The 20,299-nt window shown below is 44.3% G+C and overlaps 1 gene segment (V, D, J or C); it reads left to right on the top strand.

Annotated features, from left to right (window-relative positions):
• Nucleotides 1–17,323: 17,323 nt before the first annotated feature.
• LOC132821396 (Ig heavy chain C region, membrane-bound form-like) overlaps nucleotides 17,324–20,299 on the top strand; it is a 151,215-nt gene continuing 148,239 nt past the window's right edge. The window contains 1 exon segment of the C gene segment in view: nucleotides 17,324–17,429. Within this exon segment, the coding sequence occupies nucleotides 17,324–17,429 (106 nt within the window).

Raw genomic sequence — 20,299 nt, 5'->3', positions numbered from 1 at the left:
ATGTATAGGGTGAATAGCCAAGATCATTTCTCCAGGGGAGAGAAGTCCAAAAATAGATGGAATAGGTTTAAGCTGAGAGAGGAAAAGTTGAAAAAAAACCTGAAGGGCAACATTTTTTCCTGCAGATGGTGGTGCGTGTATGGAATGAATTGGCAGGGGAGGTGGGAGAGGCTGGTACAGTTACAACATTTAACAGGCATCTGGATCAGTACATGGATAGGAAGAGTTTAGAGAGAAATTAGCCTAATGCCAGCAAATGGGACTATATCAGTTTCGGATCCCTTGTTAGCATGGAGGAGTTGGACTGAAGGGTCTGTTTCATGCTGTATAGCTCATTGACTTTCTGTGTGTCTTATCTATGTTCTGTATTCCGAAATAATCTCTAAGTGTACGCTAATACATCTGTGAATTCACTTTAGCTAGCTCTGTATTTATGCCTCATTATTACACTAACATAAACATTAAGAATAAGTCGCAGACACCCTGACCATTTGACATCATGCTGCTGAAACAAACTATCCTGACACAGCACTATTGTCTGGAGTAACTAATCTCATTCACAACACCACAATCTCTCAGTGCCACAGGATCGCAGCAAGATACACACCAACACTCTTATGATGGCAAATAAAACATAGTTGATACTCAGACTTGGAAGGAATTGTCAGGTTAAGAATGTTAAGTAGATTTGGAGGACCATCTTAAAGAGGATAGACATTTGGGAAAGTGGAGCGGTTCAGTGAGTGAGGTAATAATTTTAACATGGTTTTACTTTAAATCGGATATCATGTGGAATTATCTTTGTCAGCCATTGTTGTGGGATATTTACTCTCCCCTCCTTCCAACTCAGCTTTCTGATACTGTCTATTAAATGACCCTTGATTGTATTTTGGTCCTGTTGAGAAAATCTACAACACCATGTTCATTGACCTGCCCTGATACTAGCTTAATAAATTGTACTTTCTTGTCCAGACACGTGATTTCCATTTGCATCTCTGTTCTAGTTGCTTCTTGTAAATCCAATGTTTTTGAGGAACAAATTATTCTTCCCAAATGTAGACTATGGAAGTATCCCTAATATTTCGATAATATTGTATTGGCTGTTCTTTATTTCAGGGTTTGTCTCTTCGGTTATGAAAAGAGATGGTAATTAAAAACTCTTCAGTCCTCTGACCACCCTTCCATGTCTATTCTATTCCACAACACTTTGCTGCTGTGTCCATCCCTTAGAAACACTCAGACATCCCATCTAGATTGAACAAATGCTATAATTTAACATGGCACAAAACAAATTGGATTGAATGGGGTTAACTGAACCTGTTCGTTCAGGGATTGTAGTTAATGTCAGTCTCCATGCATCAAATTGTTTCACTAAAAGGTTTACTTCCTATTAATAAGGGGCTCTGACAATGTTCTCACACAGTATCAGTAGGAACTTCACTTTCAGCACGAACCAGGGTCAACAGCTCAAGAGGGAGGGAGGGAGGGAAGAGATCAGAGTCTGAGAACAATGCACTGGAATGTTCCAATCATGGACCAGGAGTTTATATTTGGATCTTTACAATCTTTCTCAAGATTGGGTGGATCTTGAGTGTAATTTGGCTGATTCAAGCTGGTTTCTATCCTATACTCACTATTATTCCTGGTAAGTCTTTCTATCTGACTATGAATTCAATAAACCTTGTTGAACTAAATTACTGTCCTCATTAATTAAATTCTGAAAAAAAGGAAGCCATTGCCATAATTTCTGTCCACAAACTGCATTCCTTACCAAACAAGGGCTTATGCCCAAAACGTCGATTCTCCTGCTCCTTTGATGCTGCCTGACCTGCTGTGCTTTTCCAGCAACACATTTTTCAGTAAACAATTTTAATGCTGAAGCGGAATCAAACTGTTCACAACAACAACAAGCACTTTTGCTCTAAGCTGATATCTATTTCCATATTCTCTCCAGCACCAATCCTGTTCACTACCAACTCCACAATATCTCAAGTCTCTCCTTTTGTCTCAGTCTAGCTCCTGAACAAACCATCATCTGCCCTTTTGTTACATCCAGATTCAACTGTTCCTATTCTCTTCCAGCCACAAATAATTTGACCAGAAACATAAAGTGTCCCCCTCAGAGGTGCTGACTTTTGGAGCCAGTGGGATTGAGATAATATCACTGCATTTGCCATCAGAGCTCCAGGCTATTACTGTGGGTTCAAATCCCCTCCAGAACAGCTGGTGATTTTTGAATTCAATTAATTCGAATCTACACTCAGTAATAACAACAACTTATTGTTGCAGATATTCTGGGTCATTCATGCCCTTTTATGGAAGGATATCTCCCATCCTTTCTGAATCTGATCTTATGATTCCAGACACTTACAAGTTCTCTGCCTCTTCATTGTCCATAGAATCACCAAACATACCATTCAATTCAGGGCTTAGAATCATGGAATCAACAATACAAAGAGGCTTATCGAATCTATCTTGCCACAAATACTCAACTACCTACACAAGTCTCACTTTCCAACATGAGGCATGTATCCTTCAATTTTATGACACTTCAGATGTTTACTTTTTGCAGGTTGTGAGGTCCCAACTCTTAACTACCATCCCAGTCAGTGCATCCCAGAATCCTACCACCTTTGAAGTGATATTGTTTTCTCTCTCAGAAACCTTCTAAGCCTCCTACTTTTCACTTTAGAAATGTATGCCTTGTTTTTGGTCCTTCAATTAGTGTGAACAATCTAGTTCTACCCATCCTGTCCATGCTCCTGATAATGCTACACAGCTCAATCTTAGCTGCATCTACAAACAGAGAGATCCAGGCTACAGTTCGACAGTTCCCTGAAAGTAGCAATGTAAATGGTTAAGATTGTCAAGAAGGCAAATGGCATGCTTGCATTCCTTGGCCAGGGGGTGGAGGATAGAAATTGGTAAGTCATTTCTAGAACTTCAGTTAGGCCACATGTGGAATTTTGTGCATATTTCTGATCACCACACTACCAGAAAGATGTGGAGGCTTTGGTTTCCCAAGATGCTGCCTGGTTTGGAAGGCATTAGCAATGAGGAAAGATTGGACAAACTTATACTGTTTTCACTTGAATGTTGATGGATGAGGGGCGACTTGAAAGAAGTTGAAAAAATTATAAGAGGCATGGACAAAATGGAGAATCTGAGCCTTTTTCCCAGGATACTAATCTCAATTACAAGGGGCCGTAGTTTTAAGGTAAGAAGGGAAAGTTTAAAGGAGATGTGAGACAGCTTTTTTACACAGATGGTGATAAGTGCCTGGAATGCGCTTCCGAAACGTAGTGGTGGATGTGGATACAATAGCAATTTCTTGAATAGGTAGGGAATCAAGGGATATGGACCATGAAAAGATAAAAGGTTTTTCATTTGGAAAGGCAACAAATGTGAGCACAGTCTTGGTGGGCCGAAGGGCCTGTTACTGTGCTGTACTGTTCTTTATTCTTTCTTCTCTGTTTCCTCTATAGCTGTTTCCCTTGGTACGCTGTGCAGTACGCTCTAAGTCCTGAATGCAAGTTCCTGTGCAACTCTTTAGAGGGGCTGAATGGTGTATTCCTGTGCTTCAGTAACAGCCTTGAGGAATTCAGTGAGAGACGTGTTGTGTGACATTACATGGGATGTAGGAGCACCAGTTGGCCATTCAGTCCCTGCTACACCATTCAGACGGATCAGAGCTGATCTGACTGTGGCTGAACTCCATGTCCATCTCTGTTCCCAATAAACATAGGCTTCCTTGACCATCAAGGAGCTACTGAATAAGCCTTGAATATCTTGACTTCTCCCTGCAGATGAGAATGCCACAGTTAGCACATCCCTCAGGACAAAGGAGCATTCTCATCTCAATCTAAAATGGAAGCACCCTTACATTTAAAGTGATTGTCCTTGCACCAAATCACCTCCTATTTGTGACATGATGCACAACAAATAAAAACAGAAGTAGACCATTCAACCCCCTCAAACATGACCCACATAAGCACTGGCTGTCTAGTTGATCAAATATCTATCAAATTCAGCCTTCCCTGCTCTCTGGGCAACACATTATCAGATACATCCTCATTTCAGTCTGGAATTGAAGAAGCCACATTTTCAAAAATGCTACAGTTCTACACACCCGCACGTGGGGAGCCATCCTCTCAGCATCCACCCTGTCAAGTCCTCTCAGGGTCAGTTATGCCTCAATATGATCATGTCTATTTCTGGTGAACTTCAAAGGTTATACATCCAAACTGCACAACATTTCCACATGGGATGAACTTGTCATCCCAGGAATCAACTGAGTGAGCTGTGTCCATACACTTTCTCATGTAATTAAATTCTTTCTGAGGGAAGGAGATAAAATAAAGCCTCATACAGTCCTCCAGCTGTGATCTCAGTAAAACTGGGAACAGCTGCAGCAATGTTTCCTTCATGGGTGACTCTTTGCAAGAAACACTAAAATTGAGACTAGAGCTAGAGGGCACTTTTTTTTATCTGAAATAAGGCAACTTTGATTGGTTACAGCGATGAAGAGATTTTTCTCCTTTTCTCAGAGTGCTGTGAGGCATAGAATTACAGAATAAAATCCTTACAGTGTGCAAGATGCCATGTTGCCCCTCAAGTCTGCACTGACCTCAGGCCCAGCACCCCCACCCTATCCCTGCATTTCCCAGAACTAATCCAAATAACTTGCACAATCCTTGTCACTCTGGGATTGACCATTGTACCATGGACAATCATCTCACCTGCACATTCTTGGACTGGAGCACTGAGTACAAACCCATGCAGAAACAGGGAGAATGTGCAAATTCCACATGGATGGTACGGTGGCACAGTGGTTAGCACTGCTGCCTCACAGCGCCAGAGATCCGGGTTCAATTCCTGCCTCAGGTGACTGACTGTGTTCTCCCCATGTCTGTGTGGGTTTCCTCCCATAGTCCAAAGATGTGCGGGTCAGGTGAATTGGCCATGCTAAATTGCCCATAGTGTTAGGTAGGGGGCAAATGTAGGGGTATGAGTGGGTTGCGCTTCGTCAGGTCGGTGTGGACTTGTTGGCCCAAAGGGCCTGTTTCCACAATGTAAGTAATCTAATCTACTGGAGAATTATTGCTGATGGTTGACCCAAACTGGAATCAAGCCCACGTCCCAGGCACTGTGAGGCAGCAGTACTAACCATTAAGGCACCATAACTTTGCCTCCAAATTAAGGTATAATTTGTTTGTTTGCCTTCCTCACAGGTAATGTAATGATGATCTTCATGGTGCTTGATAAAGATTGTGGATTGTCCCCATGTGATACCCGTTACCTGGTGGCCATGGCAGTGGCAGATCTACTGGTCGTTATTCTCAACCTGATATTGAGAAACATTCTGATTGATTATTGAGAACACAACAATTTCCTGTTGGGCATCCTCATGTGTAATATCTATGTCGTGCTGGTTTATATCGGTTGGACGGTCCTGTCTGGTTTGCCATCACTTTCATATTCGATTGATTTGTGGCCATTTGTTGCTAGAAGCTGAAAATTAAATATTGCCGTTAGAAAACTGCTCTGGGAACAGCGACTGTGCTGAGCTGTTTAAAGAACATCTTCTGGTATTTTATTCTCCCAGCTCGGTATTGGCTGGATAACACCCCCTGGCTTTGTGATGTAACAATCAGTGTTTATTACTCTTCAGTCTGGGTCATAATTGAGTTCCTCCACCACATTCTAACCCGACTTTCCAATTTCCCCTGATTCTGCTGCTCAATGTTTTCAGCATCAGACACATGTTAATGACCAGCAGAGCCCACAGGAGACCAGTGGAGAGTCTCACAGGGACACCGAGATACAAAGGCTGAAGTAAATCCATCTTGTTACTGTTAGTGTTAACAATGTATTCAATATGGAGCCAAATGTTTGTGATAGGCTATTGGTCTACGTATCTACATGAATTGTCCTTGATTCATGATGCAGTTTCTCAATTGCTGCATGGCATTTTTGCCATGATCCTGACAAAGTTCAGGCAGCAACTGAAGAAGGTGCTGAAATATCCCTTCACTCAAATCAATGAATGAATCAATCAGATTCATTTGGTGTGTTCTTATTGGGCCAAACGGCCAGTTTCACTGTAGGGATTCTATGAGGACATAGATGTGTCAGTGTTCGACTGGGGTGGCCAATGTTAAAAAAATCACACAACATCTGTTTATAGTTCAACAGGTTTATTGGGAAGCACACTAGCTTTCAAGAGCTTCATTAGGTAGCTAGTTGGGCAAGATCATGGGACACAGAATTTACTATAAATTCGGTGTCCTGTCATCCTGCCCCACTAACTACCTGATTGAGGAGCAGCGTCCAGTCAGTCCAGGATTTTCTCATTTTAATTCAAATTCACAGCAATGAAACAGCCTATCACAATAGTAACAGACTGAGGACAGGTGACTGAGGTGTCAGTGGGGGAGCACTTTGGGGCCAGTGACCAAAGTTCTATTAATTTTAAAGTAGCAATGGTTTGTTTTGTGTGTCAGAAATCATGTCACATGAATTTGACTGACTTTTTTTTTTGAAGAAATAACAAAGAGGATTGATGAGGGCAGAGCGGTGAACGGGATCTGTATGGACTTCAGTGAGGTGTTTGACAAGGTTCCCCATGGGATACTGGTTAGCAAGCTTAGATCATATGGAATACAGGGAGAATTAGCCATTTGAATTGGCTTAAAAGCAAGAGGTGGTGGTGTAAGGTTGCTATTCAGACTGGAGGCCTGTGACCAGTGGTGTGCTACAAGGATCAGTGTTGAATCCACTGTTTTTCATTGTTTATATAAATGATTTGGATGCAAACGTAGGAGGTATAGTTAATAAGTTTGCAGATGGCAACAAAATTGGAGGTGCAGTGGACAGTGAAGAAGTTTACCTCAGATTACAATGAGATCTTGATCAGGTGCGCCAATGGACTGAGGAGTGGCAGTTTGAGTTTAATTTAGATAAATGTGAGGTCCTGCATTTTGGAAAAGCAAATCAGAGCAGGACATACCCACTTGTTCGTAAGGGTGTGTTGCTGAACAAAGAGACGTTGGAGTGCAGGTTCATAGTTCTTTGAAATAGAGTTGCAAGCAGATAGGATAGTGAAGAAGGCATTTGGTATGCTTTCCATTATTGGTCAGAGGACTGAGTATAGGAATTGGGAGGTCATGTTGAGGCTGAACAGGACATTGGTTAGGCCATGTGCAATTCTGGTCTCCTTCCTATCGAAGAATGTCGTGAATCTTGAAAGGGTTCAGAAAAGATTTACAAAGATATTGCCAGAGTGGAGGATTTGAGCTGTAGGGAGAGGCTGAAATAGGCTGGGGATGTTTTCCCTGGAGCGTCGGAGGCTTCTCAAGTTTCATGAAACCATGAGGGGCATGGATCGGACAAAGTCTTTTCCCTGGGGTGAGAGAGGGCATAGACTTAGAGTGAGAGGGAAAGATAATAAAATGGACCTTAGGAGACAACTTTTTCACATAAAGGATGGTGTGTGTGTGGAATGAGCTACCAGAGGAAGTGATGGAGATTGGTACAATTACAACATTTAAAAGGCATCTGGACCAGTATATGAATAGTAAGGTTTGGAGGGATACCAGCCAAGTGCTGGCAAATGAGACTAGTTTAGGTTAGGATATCTGGTTGGCATGAATGAGTTGGACCGAAGGGTTTGTTTCCATGCTGTACATCACTATGACTAAGTGCAGTATAACAGAGCATACAGGGCTCCCTTAGTGACAGCAGGTGAGTGTTTGCACTGTGGTGATACTTGCACTGTAAATCCACACATCTATACATGACAAACACCAAAACGTACAAAGACCAGGCAGACAATCTGTCAAGATTTGAATTCTCTAACCAGGGACTGTGAGAACGAGAACATTTCTGGGAGGCATGGTAGATGGATGTAGCTTTACAAATCAAAACACGTCTATCCTTCAGTTCCTTTGTTTAAAAAGTACTTTCTCATTTAAACTGACTAACAGTTCCAGTATCCACTATCGTTTGTGGAAGAGAGTTCCAAACCCCTCCCATCCTTTGTATGTAGAAGTGCTTCCTAACATTTCTCCTGAATGCTCTGGCTCTCATTCTCAGACTGTGTCCCCTCGTTAGAGAATTGCCAGCCAATGGAAATCACTTATCCTTTTCTGTTAATGTCTTGGAGGACTTCACTCAGATCATCCTTCAAAATTCTTGTGAACACAGACTTCATTTGTATATTAAAAAAATGAAATTGTTCAGCAGCTCTGGCAAGCATCTGTGAGAGGCAAAGCAGAGTTAATGGTTCAAGTCCAGAGACCCTTCTTCAGATCGAAGTTGCATGATCTCCCTTCATACCTTCAGAACATATGAAACCAGAACAGATGACAGAATACTAAAGTCAGGAAATTCTGCAGCAGCAGTGACTTTGGGAGTCTCTGTCAATGGAAAATTGTACCATGAATGCTGCTTACTGGATTGTTATCACTGTTCTGGGATCTGGATATGGCTGACCAGTCAATGAGATGGCGACGTTGTTGTTCAAAAGGTAAAACTAGAGAGCAGATCAGCAGCAGATCAAACCAAGTCCAAATGTCTTAATGCCACATCAGGAATGCCAATAATAGCAAGGATGGTGTGGAACACCTTCTCCACCTGCTGAGTTGGTTGATGCATTTTTCCATGTGAGGCGATCTGTCCCTTCAGGCAGCTGATAAGCTCCTTGTTTGAAACTCTGAGCTGATGCATCCCCAGAGATGCTGCCTTACACTGCCTGAAAGCTCCTTTGGGAGATTGACAGGACAGCATTGCTCAGCTTTGTGTCAAAACTCTAACAATGAACAAACTAATTACAGTAACATTTTTAATCCCAATTATGAAGGAGTATTGCTGTTTAGTACATCATAATGAAATAACAAAAAAACAGAATCTGGAATCTCCCAGCAACAATGCTGCCCACTCAAATACCATGAGCCCCATCACACGATCACAAATGATTTCAACCAATGCTACATCGAGCCAGTTTATTCCATGTGTGAAAATATATCTCAGAGCTGTTCTTCTGTTCTCTAGAGTAGGAGCTGCCCTCTTTAAACAAGAGCATTTCACTCACTGATTGAAATGTGATTCTTCTTACACACTGAATGTGTGCATTACTGCCGAGGTCAGCATTTATTCCCCATCCCTAATTGCCCAGGTTCTGGAGGCACATGAAGGGCTTTCCTGGAGGAAGGGGACTGAGTGAACAAGATGGGTTTCCAACGATGGAGGTATCACTGATGTCACTCTTAATGTCATTCTCCATCCTCCCCAAAGGGCAACTAGGGTCAAGTAATAAACACTGTAATAAACATCTCTATTCCTGAGATGCTGCCTGGCCTGCTGTGCTTTGACCAGCAACACATTTGCAGCTGTGATCTCCAGCATCTGCAGACCTCATTTTTTACTCAAGTAATAAACACTGGCCCAGCCAGTGATGCCCACATCCCATCAATGGATAAGAATAACGTGATAACCCTGGAGGTTCCATCTACCTTATAGCCCCTGATCTGTATTCATCAGGATCATACCCATGTGTGGGGATATGTGCCTTTTCCAAACTACAATCGTAACCACCAGTATCCCAAGATATATCAAGGTGAGTGCAGTTAGGACCACAGCTTGATGGGAGAGGATCTGAATTCATGGATGACAGGCTACGGGCATGTGATGGTATGGTCTGTTCCTTCACATTTCCTTAAGAGTAGTCCCTGTCAATGTCCCCTCTATCTCCGCAGTATTTGGGAGGAAGTTATGATAAGCCATCCAAATACATTTTTTATTATATAATTCCGTTAATTTGGACGTCATTCTAACTTTGTCACTCGGGATAATTGGAATCCCTAGCACTGAGAGTCTCCTTGCAGCTGCCATTAAACCAGACCTTGGTGAGCTGCTGTAATTGGGGTGGATGGTAGCTCAGTTGTCAGCATTGCTGCCTCACAGCACCAGTGACACGGGTTCATTTCCAGCCTTGAGCAACTGTCTGTGTGGAGTTTGCACATTCTCCCCATGTCTGCATGGGCTTCCTCCCACAGGCCAAAGATGTGCAGCTTAGGTGAATTGGCCATTCTAAATTGCCAATAGTGATAGGTGCATTAGGGTAAATATAGGATAGGGGAATGGGTCTGAGTGGGTTCCTTTTCAGAGTGTCAGTGTGGACTTGTTGGGCTGAAGAGCCTGTTTCCATATTATTGGGAATGTAATTTAAACTGACAGTGAGAGATATTGGGGTGGGTCTTTCCTGGACCAAATGTTTACACTGTTTGTCACAAATTTGCGATGGGGCTTTCCCTTGGCTGGCCTGTCTGAACTCCTCCCTCATCCTGTTCCTGCAGATACTGCACAGGGTGTCCCAGCAGTAATGACGGTGGGCAACAAAACTGCATTCTGTGCAGTATCTACAGCACAGAGACCCAGAGATGGAGAGCAGGAGGAAGTCTGTGATTTTGCTCCTCACCATCTCTTGGAGCTTCATCCTCTTGTTGTTCATCGATGTTTTAAGTTTCTTACATTATGTTATTCAAGGAGTCCATCCTGAAGATTACTCGCTTTTCCTGCATAACTTCACCAAACCTGGTTATATGCTGCAGACCCTAAGTTGGTACACAAACAAGTTTATTTATGCAGCAACATTATCTCAGTTCAGAGTGAAGGTCACTAACACAGCAAAGGAATTCCTTGCATAATGAATAAATAAAGCTCCTTAGTGAAGCCACAGGAGGGTCCTGTTGTTCCAGACATGAAACCATTTTTCGAATTCATTCATGGGATGTTGGCGTCACTGCCCAGGCCCAGTATTTCTTACCTGTTCCTAGTTGCCCCTTGAGAAGTTGGTGGTGAACTGCCTTCTTGAACCAGTATTGTCCATGTAGGTCGCCCATAATGTTGTTAGGGAAGGAATTCCAGGAATTTGACACAGGGATATATTTCCTCTTCAAGATGGTGAGCGGCTTGGAAGGCAATTTGTATAAGGTGGTGTTCCCGTGTATTTGTTGCCATTGTCCTAAATGGAAGTGGCTGTGGGTTTGGAAGGTGCTGTATGAGGATCTTTGGTGAATATCTGCACTGCATTTGTAGGTGGTACACACTGCTGCTACTGAGCATCTTTGGTGGAGGGAGTGGATATTTATGGGTGGGGTGCCAATCAAGCAGGTTGCTTTGTCCTGGATGGTGTCAAGCTTCTTGAGTGTTTATTGGAGCTACACTCATACAGGCAAGTGGAGAATATTCTATCACATCCGACAGAGAGTCTTTATCCCAGTGTAGAGGCAGGGTTGAGCTGGGAACCGGCAGATTCCCCATCTTAGCATAATCCAAAGGAATTGTCCAGGAAAGTTGAATTTCCTACTGGGTAAGTCCTATCAGCTTGGAACCCTCTAAGTGTCCATCAAAAATCAAATTCTTCAGCCTGTACTGGTACAGTTAAACAGACTAGTTAATCTGTAAATAATCCATGTCAAGCAACCCTATACTAATGTCCCAAATAGCTACCTATGAGCGGTTTTGAAGTGAGAAATCGTGGCAGGTGATTACATGATATTATTAGAACCCACTCACCATAGAAATGGCTGGCCTCTATTTTTCAGCATCAAACTTCCAGTTCCTTTGGGCTGCTTATCCATTGCAGTCTCAATAGAAATTTCCTGCCATTGATTACGGTGCAGAGGTCGAACCTCTCTGTTAATTAAACCAAACACCCAGAGAGTCTTGGTTCACTCTGTAATCTGTTAAAATAATAGGGACAGAGAACTCCAAAATTCCAATACATTAAGAAAATTATAATTATTTTCTTAACTCTAATAGTGAACACTAAACAACAACTGTTCACAAATCCAAGTCCCCTTCTTTTACCTACTTAGTACCTGACTCCAACTCCACAAAAGTACACTGTTCCAATTATTAAACTCGACACTTATTAAGCATTGCATTAACTTAATCTCAGAACCAAACAGGTTTCTCTGTTTTCAATCCTCCTGCTGCTGATCTCGCTGGGCTGTCTTCTTTATTTTTTTTGATGTGAGCAGGTTTTACATGAAAAGGTACTTTGTTTGAAATTGTTTTCTAATTTCTTTGAGAGGAAGATGCGAGATGGTCATTTAGCTCTCGGGCTCGACAGCAGTTGTTCGCTATTCGATGGCAGTTGCTATCCCTCATACTTTCAAAATACCAAGTTTATATAACACCCACAACTCAATAAACTCTTATAATCAGTTTCTAGGTATCAAAACAATCAAACCAAATGCCATTGGTTTCTGGTGTCCAGGGCACAACTTCAACTAATTGGGTAAATTGGAAATGTGGTCAAAACAGCAGCCAAACCTCAGGTAATTGGAACATGCATCTATTTTGGAACAGCTCATCTCTCAGATGGCAGCTGTTGCTGTGCTTTAAATTCAAAAAGCACTTTCTATCTTGCAGCCAACATACACTCTGTTGACTTTGGAACAATATGGATTCGTTGGTTACAGTTCGAGATACAGACTGTACAGCCATCTGTACTGTCACCAAAAAAACAGATTCACCGACACAGCAGTCACCCCTCTCCCTGACTGATCCCTACTCAACACTGCAATTACCCCCTCCCTGACTGATCCCTAGCCAATACTGCAATATCCCCCTCCCTAACTGACCCCTAAACAACACTGTAATCTCCTCCTCCCTGACCGATCCCTACCCAACACTGCAATACCCCCCTACTTTACAGATCCCTAACCAACACTGCAATCTCCCCCTCCCTGACTGATGCCTACCCAACACTACAACCCACCCTCCCTTACTGATCCCTACCCAACACTGCAATATCACCCCGACCTATCCCTACCCAACACTGCAATCTCCCCCTCCCTAACTGATCCCTACCCAATATTATAATCTCCCCCGACTGATCCCTATCCAACACTGCACCCACCCCCTCCCTGACTGATCCATACCCAATACTGCAATCACCCCCTGCCTGACTGATCCCTACCCAACACTGCAATCTCGCCCTCCCAAGGAAAAAAGAATAAATCGAGAGAAAATAGGATCCTTCAAGTGCCAAAGTGGACATGTGTGTGCAGAATCGCAGGAGTATTTCACCTCTGTGTTGACCTTGGGGAAGGACATGAAGGCTTGGGAATTTGGGAAAGTTAGTGATGATCTCTCGGGGTCAGTCCATATCACAGGAGAGGATGTGTTGAGTGCATTAGAATGTATGAAGGTGGATAAATCTCCTGGACCTGACCTAACATATCCAACAGCACCTCAAGAGGCGAGACAAGTACTTGTGGGGTCCCTGCTGATCTTTTTGCCTCACCGTTAGCCACGGGTGAGGTCCCGGAAGACTGGAGGACAGCATATGTTGTGCCCTTATTCAAGAATGGCTGCAAAGATAAACCTGGGAACTATAGATCAGTAAACCTAACATCTGTGGGAAGGAAGTTACTTGAGAAGATTCTGGGAGATGAGATATACATGCATTTGGAAATACAACATTTGATTGGGAGTAGTCAGCACAGCCTTGTGCATGGGAGACCATGCCTCACAAATTTGTCAGCGTTCTGTATTGAAGTGATCAGGAGGTTTGACGAGGGCAGGCCAGTACATGTAGACTCTACAGATTTCAGGAAGGCCTTTGATAAGGTTCCACATGGTACCTTGTTCTGGAAGGTTAGATCACGTGGAATCCAGGGGGCGTTGGCAAACTGAGTACACAATTGGCTTGATGGTAGGAAGCAGAGGATAACAGTCAGGCTGAGGGCCTGTGACTAGTGGCGTGCCTCAGCGGTCATAGAATCATAGAATCACACCTCTGTCGAAACAGGCCCTTCGGCCCAACAAGTCCACTGGCCCTCTGAAGATTATTTCACTCAAACCCATTCCCCTACTTTATTACTCTACATTTACCCCTGACTAATGCAACTTACTTACACATCCATGAACATACTCAGCAATTGAGCATTGCCAATTCACTTGACCTGCAGATCTTTGGATTGTGGGAGGAAACCGGTGCACCCAGATGAAACCCACACAGACATGGGGCAACGTACAAACTCAGTTGGTGTGGCATGGTGGCTCAGTGGTTGGCACTCCTGCCTCACAGCACCAGGGACACGGGTTCGACCCCAGCCTCGGGTGACTCTGTGGAGTTTGCACATTCTCCCTGTGTCTGCGTGGGTTTCCTTCGGGTGCTCCGGTTTTCTCCCCATTCCAAAAATGCGCTGGTCAGATGAATTGGCCAGGCTAAATTGCCCATAGTGCTAGGTGCATTCATTAAGGGTAAATGTTGGGTAGGGAGAATGGCTCTGGGTGGGTTACTCTTCAGCAAGTCGGTGTTGTTTGTTGGGCCAAATGGCCTGTTTTCATACTGTCAGAGATCTAACTCTAACAGGATCTAACCCACACAGACCATCCTGTGAGGTAGAAATTGACCCCAGGTCCACGGTGCTGTAAGGCAGCCGTGCTAACCACGGAACCATTGTGTCACTGAGCTGGTCAGTGCTAGGCCCATTACTGTTTGTTATCTATATCAATGATTTGGACGAGGATGTTTAAGGCATGATTAGTAATTTTGCAGATTACACTAAAATAAGTGAGGAAGGTTCTCAGCAATTGCAACAGCACCTTGATCAGCTGGAGAATTGGGCTGAGAAATGGCAAATGGAGTTTAATAAAGACAAGTGCGAGATCTTGCATTTTGGTAAGACAAATGAAGACGGGGTTTCACGGTGAATGGTAGGACCTGAAGGAGTATAGTGGAACAGAGGGACCTTGGATTCCAGGAGCACAGCTCTCTGAACTCAGGGAGACAGGGCAGTGAAGAAGGCTTTTTGCACACTGGGCCATTCATCAGTCAGGGCATGGAATATCGAAGTTGGGAAGTTCTGTTGTAATTGTGCAGGATGTTAGTGAGGCCACACATGGAATATTGTGTTCAGTTTTGCCCACCATGCTATAGGAAGGATGTTATTAAACTGGAAAAAGTGCTGAAGAAATTTGCAAGGATGTTGCCAGAACTCAACTAGAGTTATAGAGAGAGGTTAGACAAGCTAGGACATTTTCTTTAGTGTGTAGGAGACTGAGGGCGGTCCTTATAGAGATGTATAAGATCATGGGAGGCATGGATAGGGTGAATGCACTCAGTCTTTATCCAAGGCTTGGGGAATCTAGGATAAAAGGGCATCAGTTTAAGGTGAAAGGGGAAAGATTAAAGGTGAACCTGAGGGACAACGCTTTTACCCAGAGGGTGGTACACATACGGAATGAACTATCAGTGGAAGTGGTCGAGGAGGATACATTTAATAACATTTAAAAGGCACTTGGACAAATACATGGAGAGGAACGTATTGAAAGGATATGGGCCAAGTGCAGGGAAACAGGGTTAGTGTGGATGGACCAGTTTGGGCCAAAGAGCCTGTCTCCATGCTGTAGAACTCTATGACTCTATGAATGTACCCAGGTGTCCCATAATACAGAAGCAGCCAAAGCAATAGGGACACGAGCCGGTTCAAATGTGAAACAGTCCTGCAGAATTTGGCAGGAAGCCAGCCTGGCCTTGCAGGGAAGGATTCCTGGCACAGGAGCTGAGGTGAGATGCCCATAGAGAACTGGGGAAGGAAGCTGGAAAGCTCACTCCACTGCCGTTGGTCTGGAGGACCCCCAGCTGGGATAAGGCAGCTGGGATCCAGTCACCCCAGGGAAACCTACAGGCTGTGACCGAGGTAGGTCTCCTACACAATGAGCAGGACAGAAGGTTGCAGGAAAACCTCACCCAAATGGGACTACTCCAGTTACAATTGGGAAGAGCCCATTCCAGTGAAAGTAGGGCCTCTGGGGATGGGGAGGCACCCTCAGGTTACACGGACAATCTGGAAGGACAGTGTATGAGCTCCAAGCAGCTGCATGTGTCCTGTACACCTGCAACATGGAACAACACACATCAGGCCCCAGTAGGAGGTGCCAGGTGCAAATACAATCCCTAGGGAACTAGGACTCCTCCCAGAATGGGACAATATGTGCCTTTGGGGTTCTACCTCCCCAGGGAGATAACAACAGCCCCCACACTGACACATCCACACCCACCCACAGATGGGGACTCCCACTGCCTTTCTCCCAGAACACTGTACCTTTTGTCCCCAGCCCTGAGCCACAGCCGAACTCAGATTCCATGAACCCTGTGGTTACCCAGTGTCAAACAGCTGATGGTCTCACTCCGTACACAACAGCCATTCCAGGCACCCAGCTGGTGGGCAGCACCAAAACGATCCCGTCTCTGACCCAGATACATGTTTGGATGAGATTGACCGACATACACAGTGTGGATGCTGAGGAGCAAACCAAATTAATTGCCATGTGCCTTAGCCCAGCAGGCCATTCAGCCCTCCCTGAGGGCCAACAGCTCGGGAGGGGCATCCATGATGTGATGAAGTCAGCAGTCCTCACTGCTCGAGGGCAGGATAAGGCAGACCCTGCAGAGGCGCCACATAACTGCAGAACAACAGCCAGTGGAATGCCCTTCCCTCCCTCTGTCAGCTTCACCCGGAGACTCTGGGTCCAATTTGTCTGGATTTTTGGGGATATGACCTGCATCTCTCTTAGTGATGAGAAACTGGGCCTGACCCTTTGTCTCCCATGTCTCAGAAAGGAGGAGGGACACCTGGGATTCGACCCCTCAGACACCCCTGTAATGAGACCTGGGCTCTCTGCTAATTAATTGCTGAACAGGAAATAGACTTAACAGGTTTCCACATTGTGTTCCAGAAGCTCAGGTATCATGGGCGATTGGTGGGGTTTCCCCGAGAATGGGTGTATGGTAGTGAGATACTGAGCACACAGCCCGGACAAGGGGTCAGAGTTCAGACAGTGATATCCCAGGAAGCCCAACCAGGGAGAATTCCTCAGAAACAAAATTAAAAACGGACTGAGACCAGAAGGGAAGGCTCCTCCCCCACACACACCAGGCCCTCACAATCGACTAGTCATTGAGCTCACAGGGAATACCTTGTTCAATAACAAACTGACACTAATCATAATGAATGCATCAGGGATACAGTAACCAGAGTGGCGTCCTTCCCCATTAAAATGATTATGTTCCCACCTGATAATGGGATAAGGGACAGGGAAAACCCGGAACAGCAATTAGCAGATGAAAGAAAAGGGAACTCCATTCATGATTTAGCCACAGTATCTGAGTCCACTCCCAGGGCTGGAGTGTTACCGGTCAGTACGCTGACTTGGCTAATTTGGAGAATAAACTCAGGATCCTGACCCAACAGCTCTCTAATGAGCCTGAGAAAGACTGAACACAGAAATCCCAGAGGAGACCATGGGACAACTGGTGGAGAATCAGGCTAACCATCACTTAGTGACCAGACTGGAGGATCACACCAACACGATTAACCAGATCATCCAGGGCCCAATCAGAGATGACGGTGAGCAGTAAAACCACACCCTGTGCAGTAACGGGATGATGGAACAGCTGAGGGAGGAGCTCAGGCAGGCCAGCCAAGGGAAAGTCCCATCCCGGGTTAGTGACAAACAGCATCAATATTTGTTCCAGGAGAACACCCACACTAACATCTCTCACTGTGAGTGACAGCAGCTCACCAAGGGCTGGGTTACTAACAGCTGTAAGGACACTCCCTGTGGGACACCTGGGCTTGGTATGAGGGATTCCACTTGTGAGAAACAAAGCTCACTCACTGCAATAATTACAGTCCGAGACAAGATCTGAATCAGCAGAGCTCTTTATTTCACACTTGCAAGTGGGTGTGATGTCCACAAGGCAGGGACAAAATACACCGAATTCAACAAATACTCGGTATTTATACAATTTGGTTACCACATATTTTTTCCTTATTTCATTGTGTTTCCCCCCCATTTACATCCTCCACTGCCCTGAGACCCTCCTGCTTATCTCGTGTCTTATCCGGTCTTGTCTGTGAAAAACATGCTCATTCCTGATCTCAGGCTATTTGCCCCTCATCCTGCCTTTTCCCGGCATCCTGTCACAAAGCCCTTCTAAATGGGGTTACCATTTGTTACATCCTTAGCAAACCAATTAGCATTTCCTCCACAGAGTTCACATTCTTGTTGACTCAGCTCCTGGCTGAAACAATTGCGCACTGATGTGAGTTATATAATGAATTTTAGAATTGCAGAAGAAACATAAATTTCCTATATCCCACAATTTCCCCTTTTTCTTTCTTTACCATTTGTTACCTTCTGCATTTTGTTCTATTAAGCATTGCTCCCAAAATTCGCAAGCATCATTCCGGATATTTCATCCATCTTGGTCTCACTCATCTCCTCAATATTTAGTTGATAAAGCTCTTCTGTCAGATTTCCTTTTAAGGGCATCTGTTTCATTAAGGCTGTGTCAATCAGTCTTTGAGTGAGCCCTTGTATACAGGGTATGATACAACAGCTTCCTCCTAACATCACACACACACACCCTTTTTCTGCTAAAATCATATCAAGGGCCATTCTGTTTTCCCATGCCATCCTACTTGTCACATCAAGCTGGTCTGAAAATCCTTTAACCGCATCCCTTGTATAATTTATAAATCACTGTTGATTATAGAAAATGTAATTTAGCCAATCTACATTTTTATTAATTTTTACCCACCAAAAGAGAGCTGACTCAAAGCCTGCTGCAATCTGGTTACAAGCCTTGAACTCATCGGGTACCCCCCTAGGGACCCCTACCTAATCGAGATAAATCCTGTCATCAAAAGAGTGTCTAACGGTGATCTCTTACCCCTTCCCTGTTTCCCTATTATCTTTTCCTTCTCAACTGCCAGGGTAAATGGAATTGCCAATTGTACAATTGCACATATCCCTCTCCAATCCGGAGGTAGGGTGGGTCTCAATATTTTGCCTCCACAGTACCACCACAGATCCGCTCGGGGAACCTTTAGTGCTGAGTAGTTCCCTTCTTTCTTCGTTTCGGTGACATTTTTAATCTCTGTACACAATTTCAGCTCCCCCAAATCTCTAGACCGACTTGTACCTCGTCTACACACACACAACGTGTGATTTCCAACTGCAGCGGAAAATGCGGGGAAAACTTGTACATCTTTCTTCTCCAAGGGAGGGAACATCAGAGATAGGGAGGTACAATTCCTATCATTCCATGCAGTCTCATCCTGATACAGGGTTATCATACATTTCATGCCCTGCCTGTCTCGCTTCCACCCAAGCGGAAAGGGAACCACCTGGGCCACTGGCCTACCGGAGGCACATGCATAGCAATTGCTTTTGTTCAGACCTTTTACAGTATACTTTACCCATTCAACCCAGGCATTTGCATCCCTGTATCCAGTTTCTATTTCGAGAGTCTGTTTCAAGTTCTTTACCTCTAATTTTTACTACTTTAGGATCAGTGGGAGGGGTGAAAGGTTGTATCTCATTATCCAGTAATTCCACCCGTTTTCCCTGTCCTACGCTAATTCCAAAACAACAGCCCACGAAATGTTTCCCATGTGCTTTCATTTCTATCCCAAATGTTTCATTTAATTGTATCGCATAGGTGCCCCTGCCCAGAATTGCTTCGTGCCATGTGGTTTTCTTTATTGTCAGGTATATTGGGTTACACTTTTTATTGGGACAATCACGAGCTGGTTGGAAGGGAGTCCGGTGTACTGTGACGAGACTATTATACCAAGTACCATCCCCAAGGCCATCCCCAAGGACTTAAGATGTATCTCTGAACTGCGGTACTGTCTCTGATTATCTACATCCCCACAATTTACTAAGCTGCATGCATCAGCGTCTATTACTTGTGGATTATCAGACTCAGGAACCATTTATAATACATATGAAAAGGATATTTGACAAAATCCCAATACCAAGAGGGCTAACATCATAACTCTAAACAGTCCCAGTACTTTAAACATCATGCTGAAGCACAAAACAACTTAATACACAATCCTACAGAAATAATCCCGCGCTCGCGTCGCCACTGTATAATCAGTTACTCAAAGTCTCTTTAGTCTGAGTTTCAGTGGACCTTGTGTTGATTCGGCTGTCCAGACTTCTTCCTCAACTGGAGATTCCACTGGCCCTTTGATCCGAGTGTAGTGGGTCCAGCCTTTCCCCACCGTCCTTATTGCCGTTTCAGTCGTTAAAAGAGCCTGGTACGGCCCTTCCCAGTCCGGCTGCAATTTAGTCTCTGTCCATGATTTTACTAAGACCCAATCTCCCGGCTGGATGGGATGAACGGTGAATTCTAGGGGTGGAGTCTGTGCCAATAAACCCTGTTTCCCTGAGGAAAGGCAAAGTGGAGGTCAAGCCCAGTATA

Source organism: Hemiscyllium ocellatum, chromosome 13, assembly GCF_020745735.1.
Source record: "Hemiscyllium ocellatum isolate sHemOce1 chromosome 13, sHemOce1.pat.X.cur, whole genome shotgun sequence".
Lineage (NCBI taxonomy): Eukaryota > Metazoa > Chordata > Chondrichthyes > Orectolobiformes > Hemiscylliidae > Hemiscyllium > Hemiscyllium ocellatum.
This window is presented reverse-complemented; position numbering and strand designations above follow the sequence as displayed.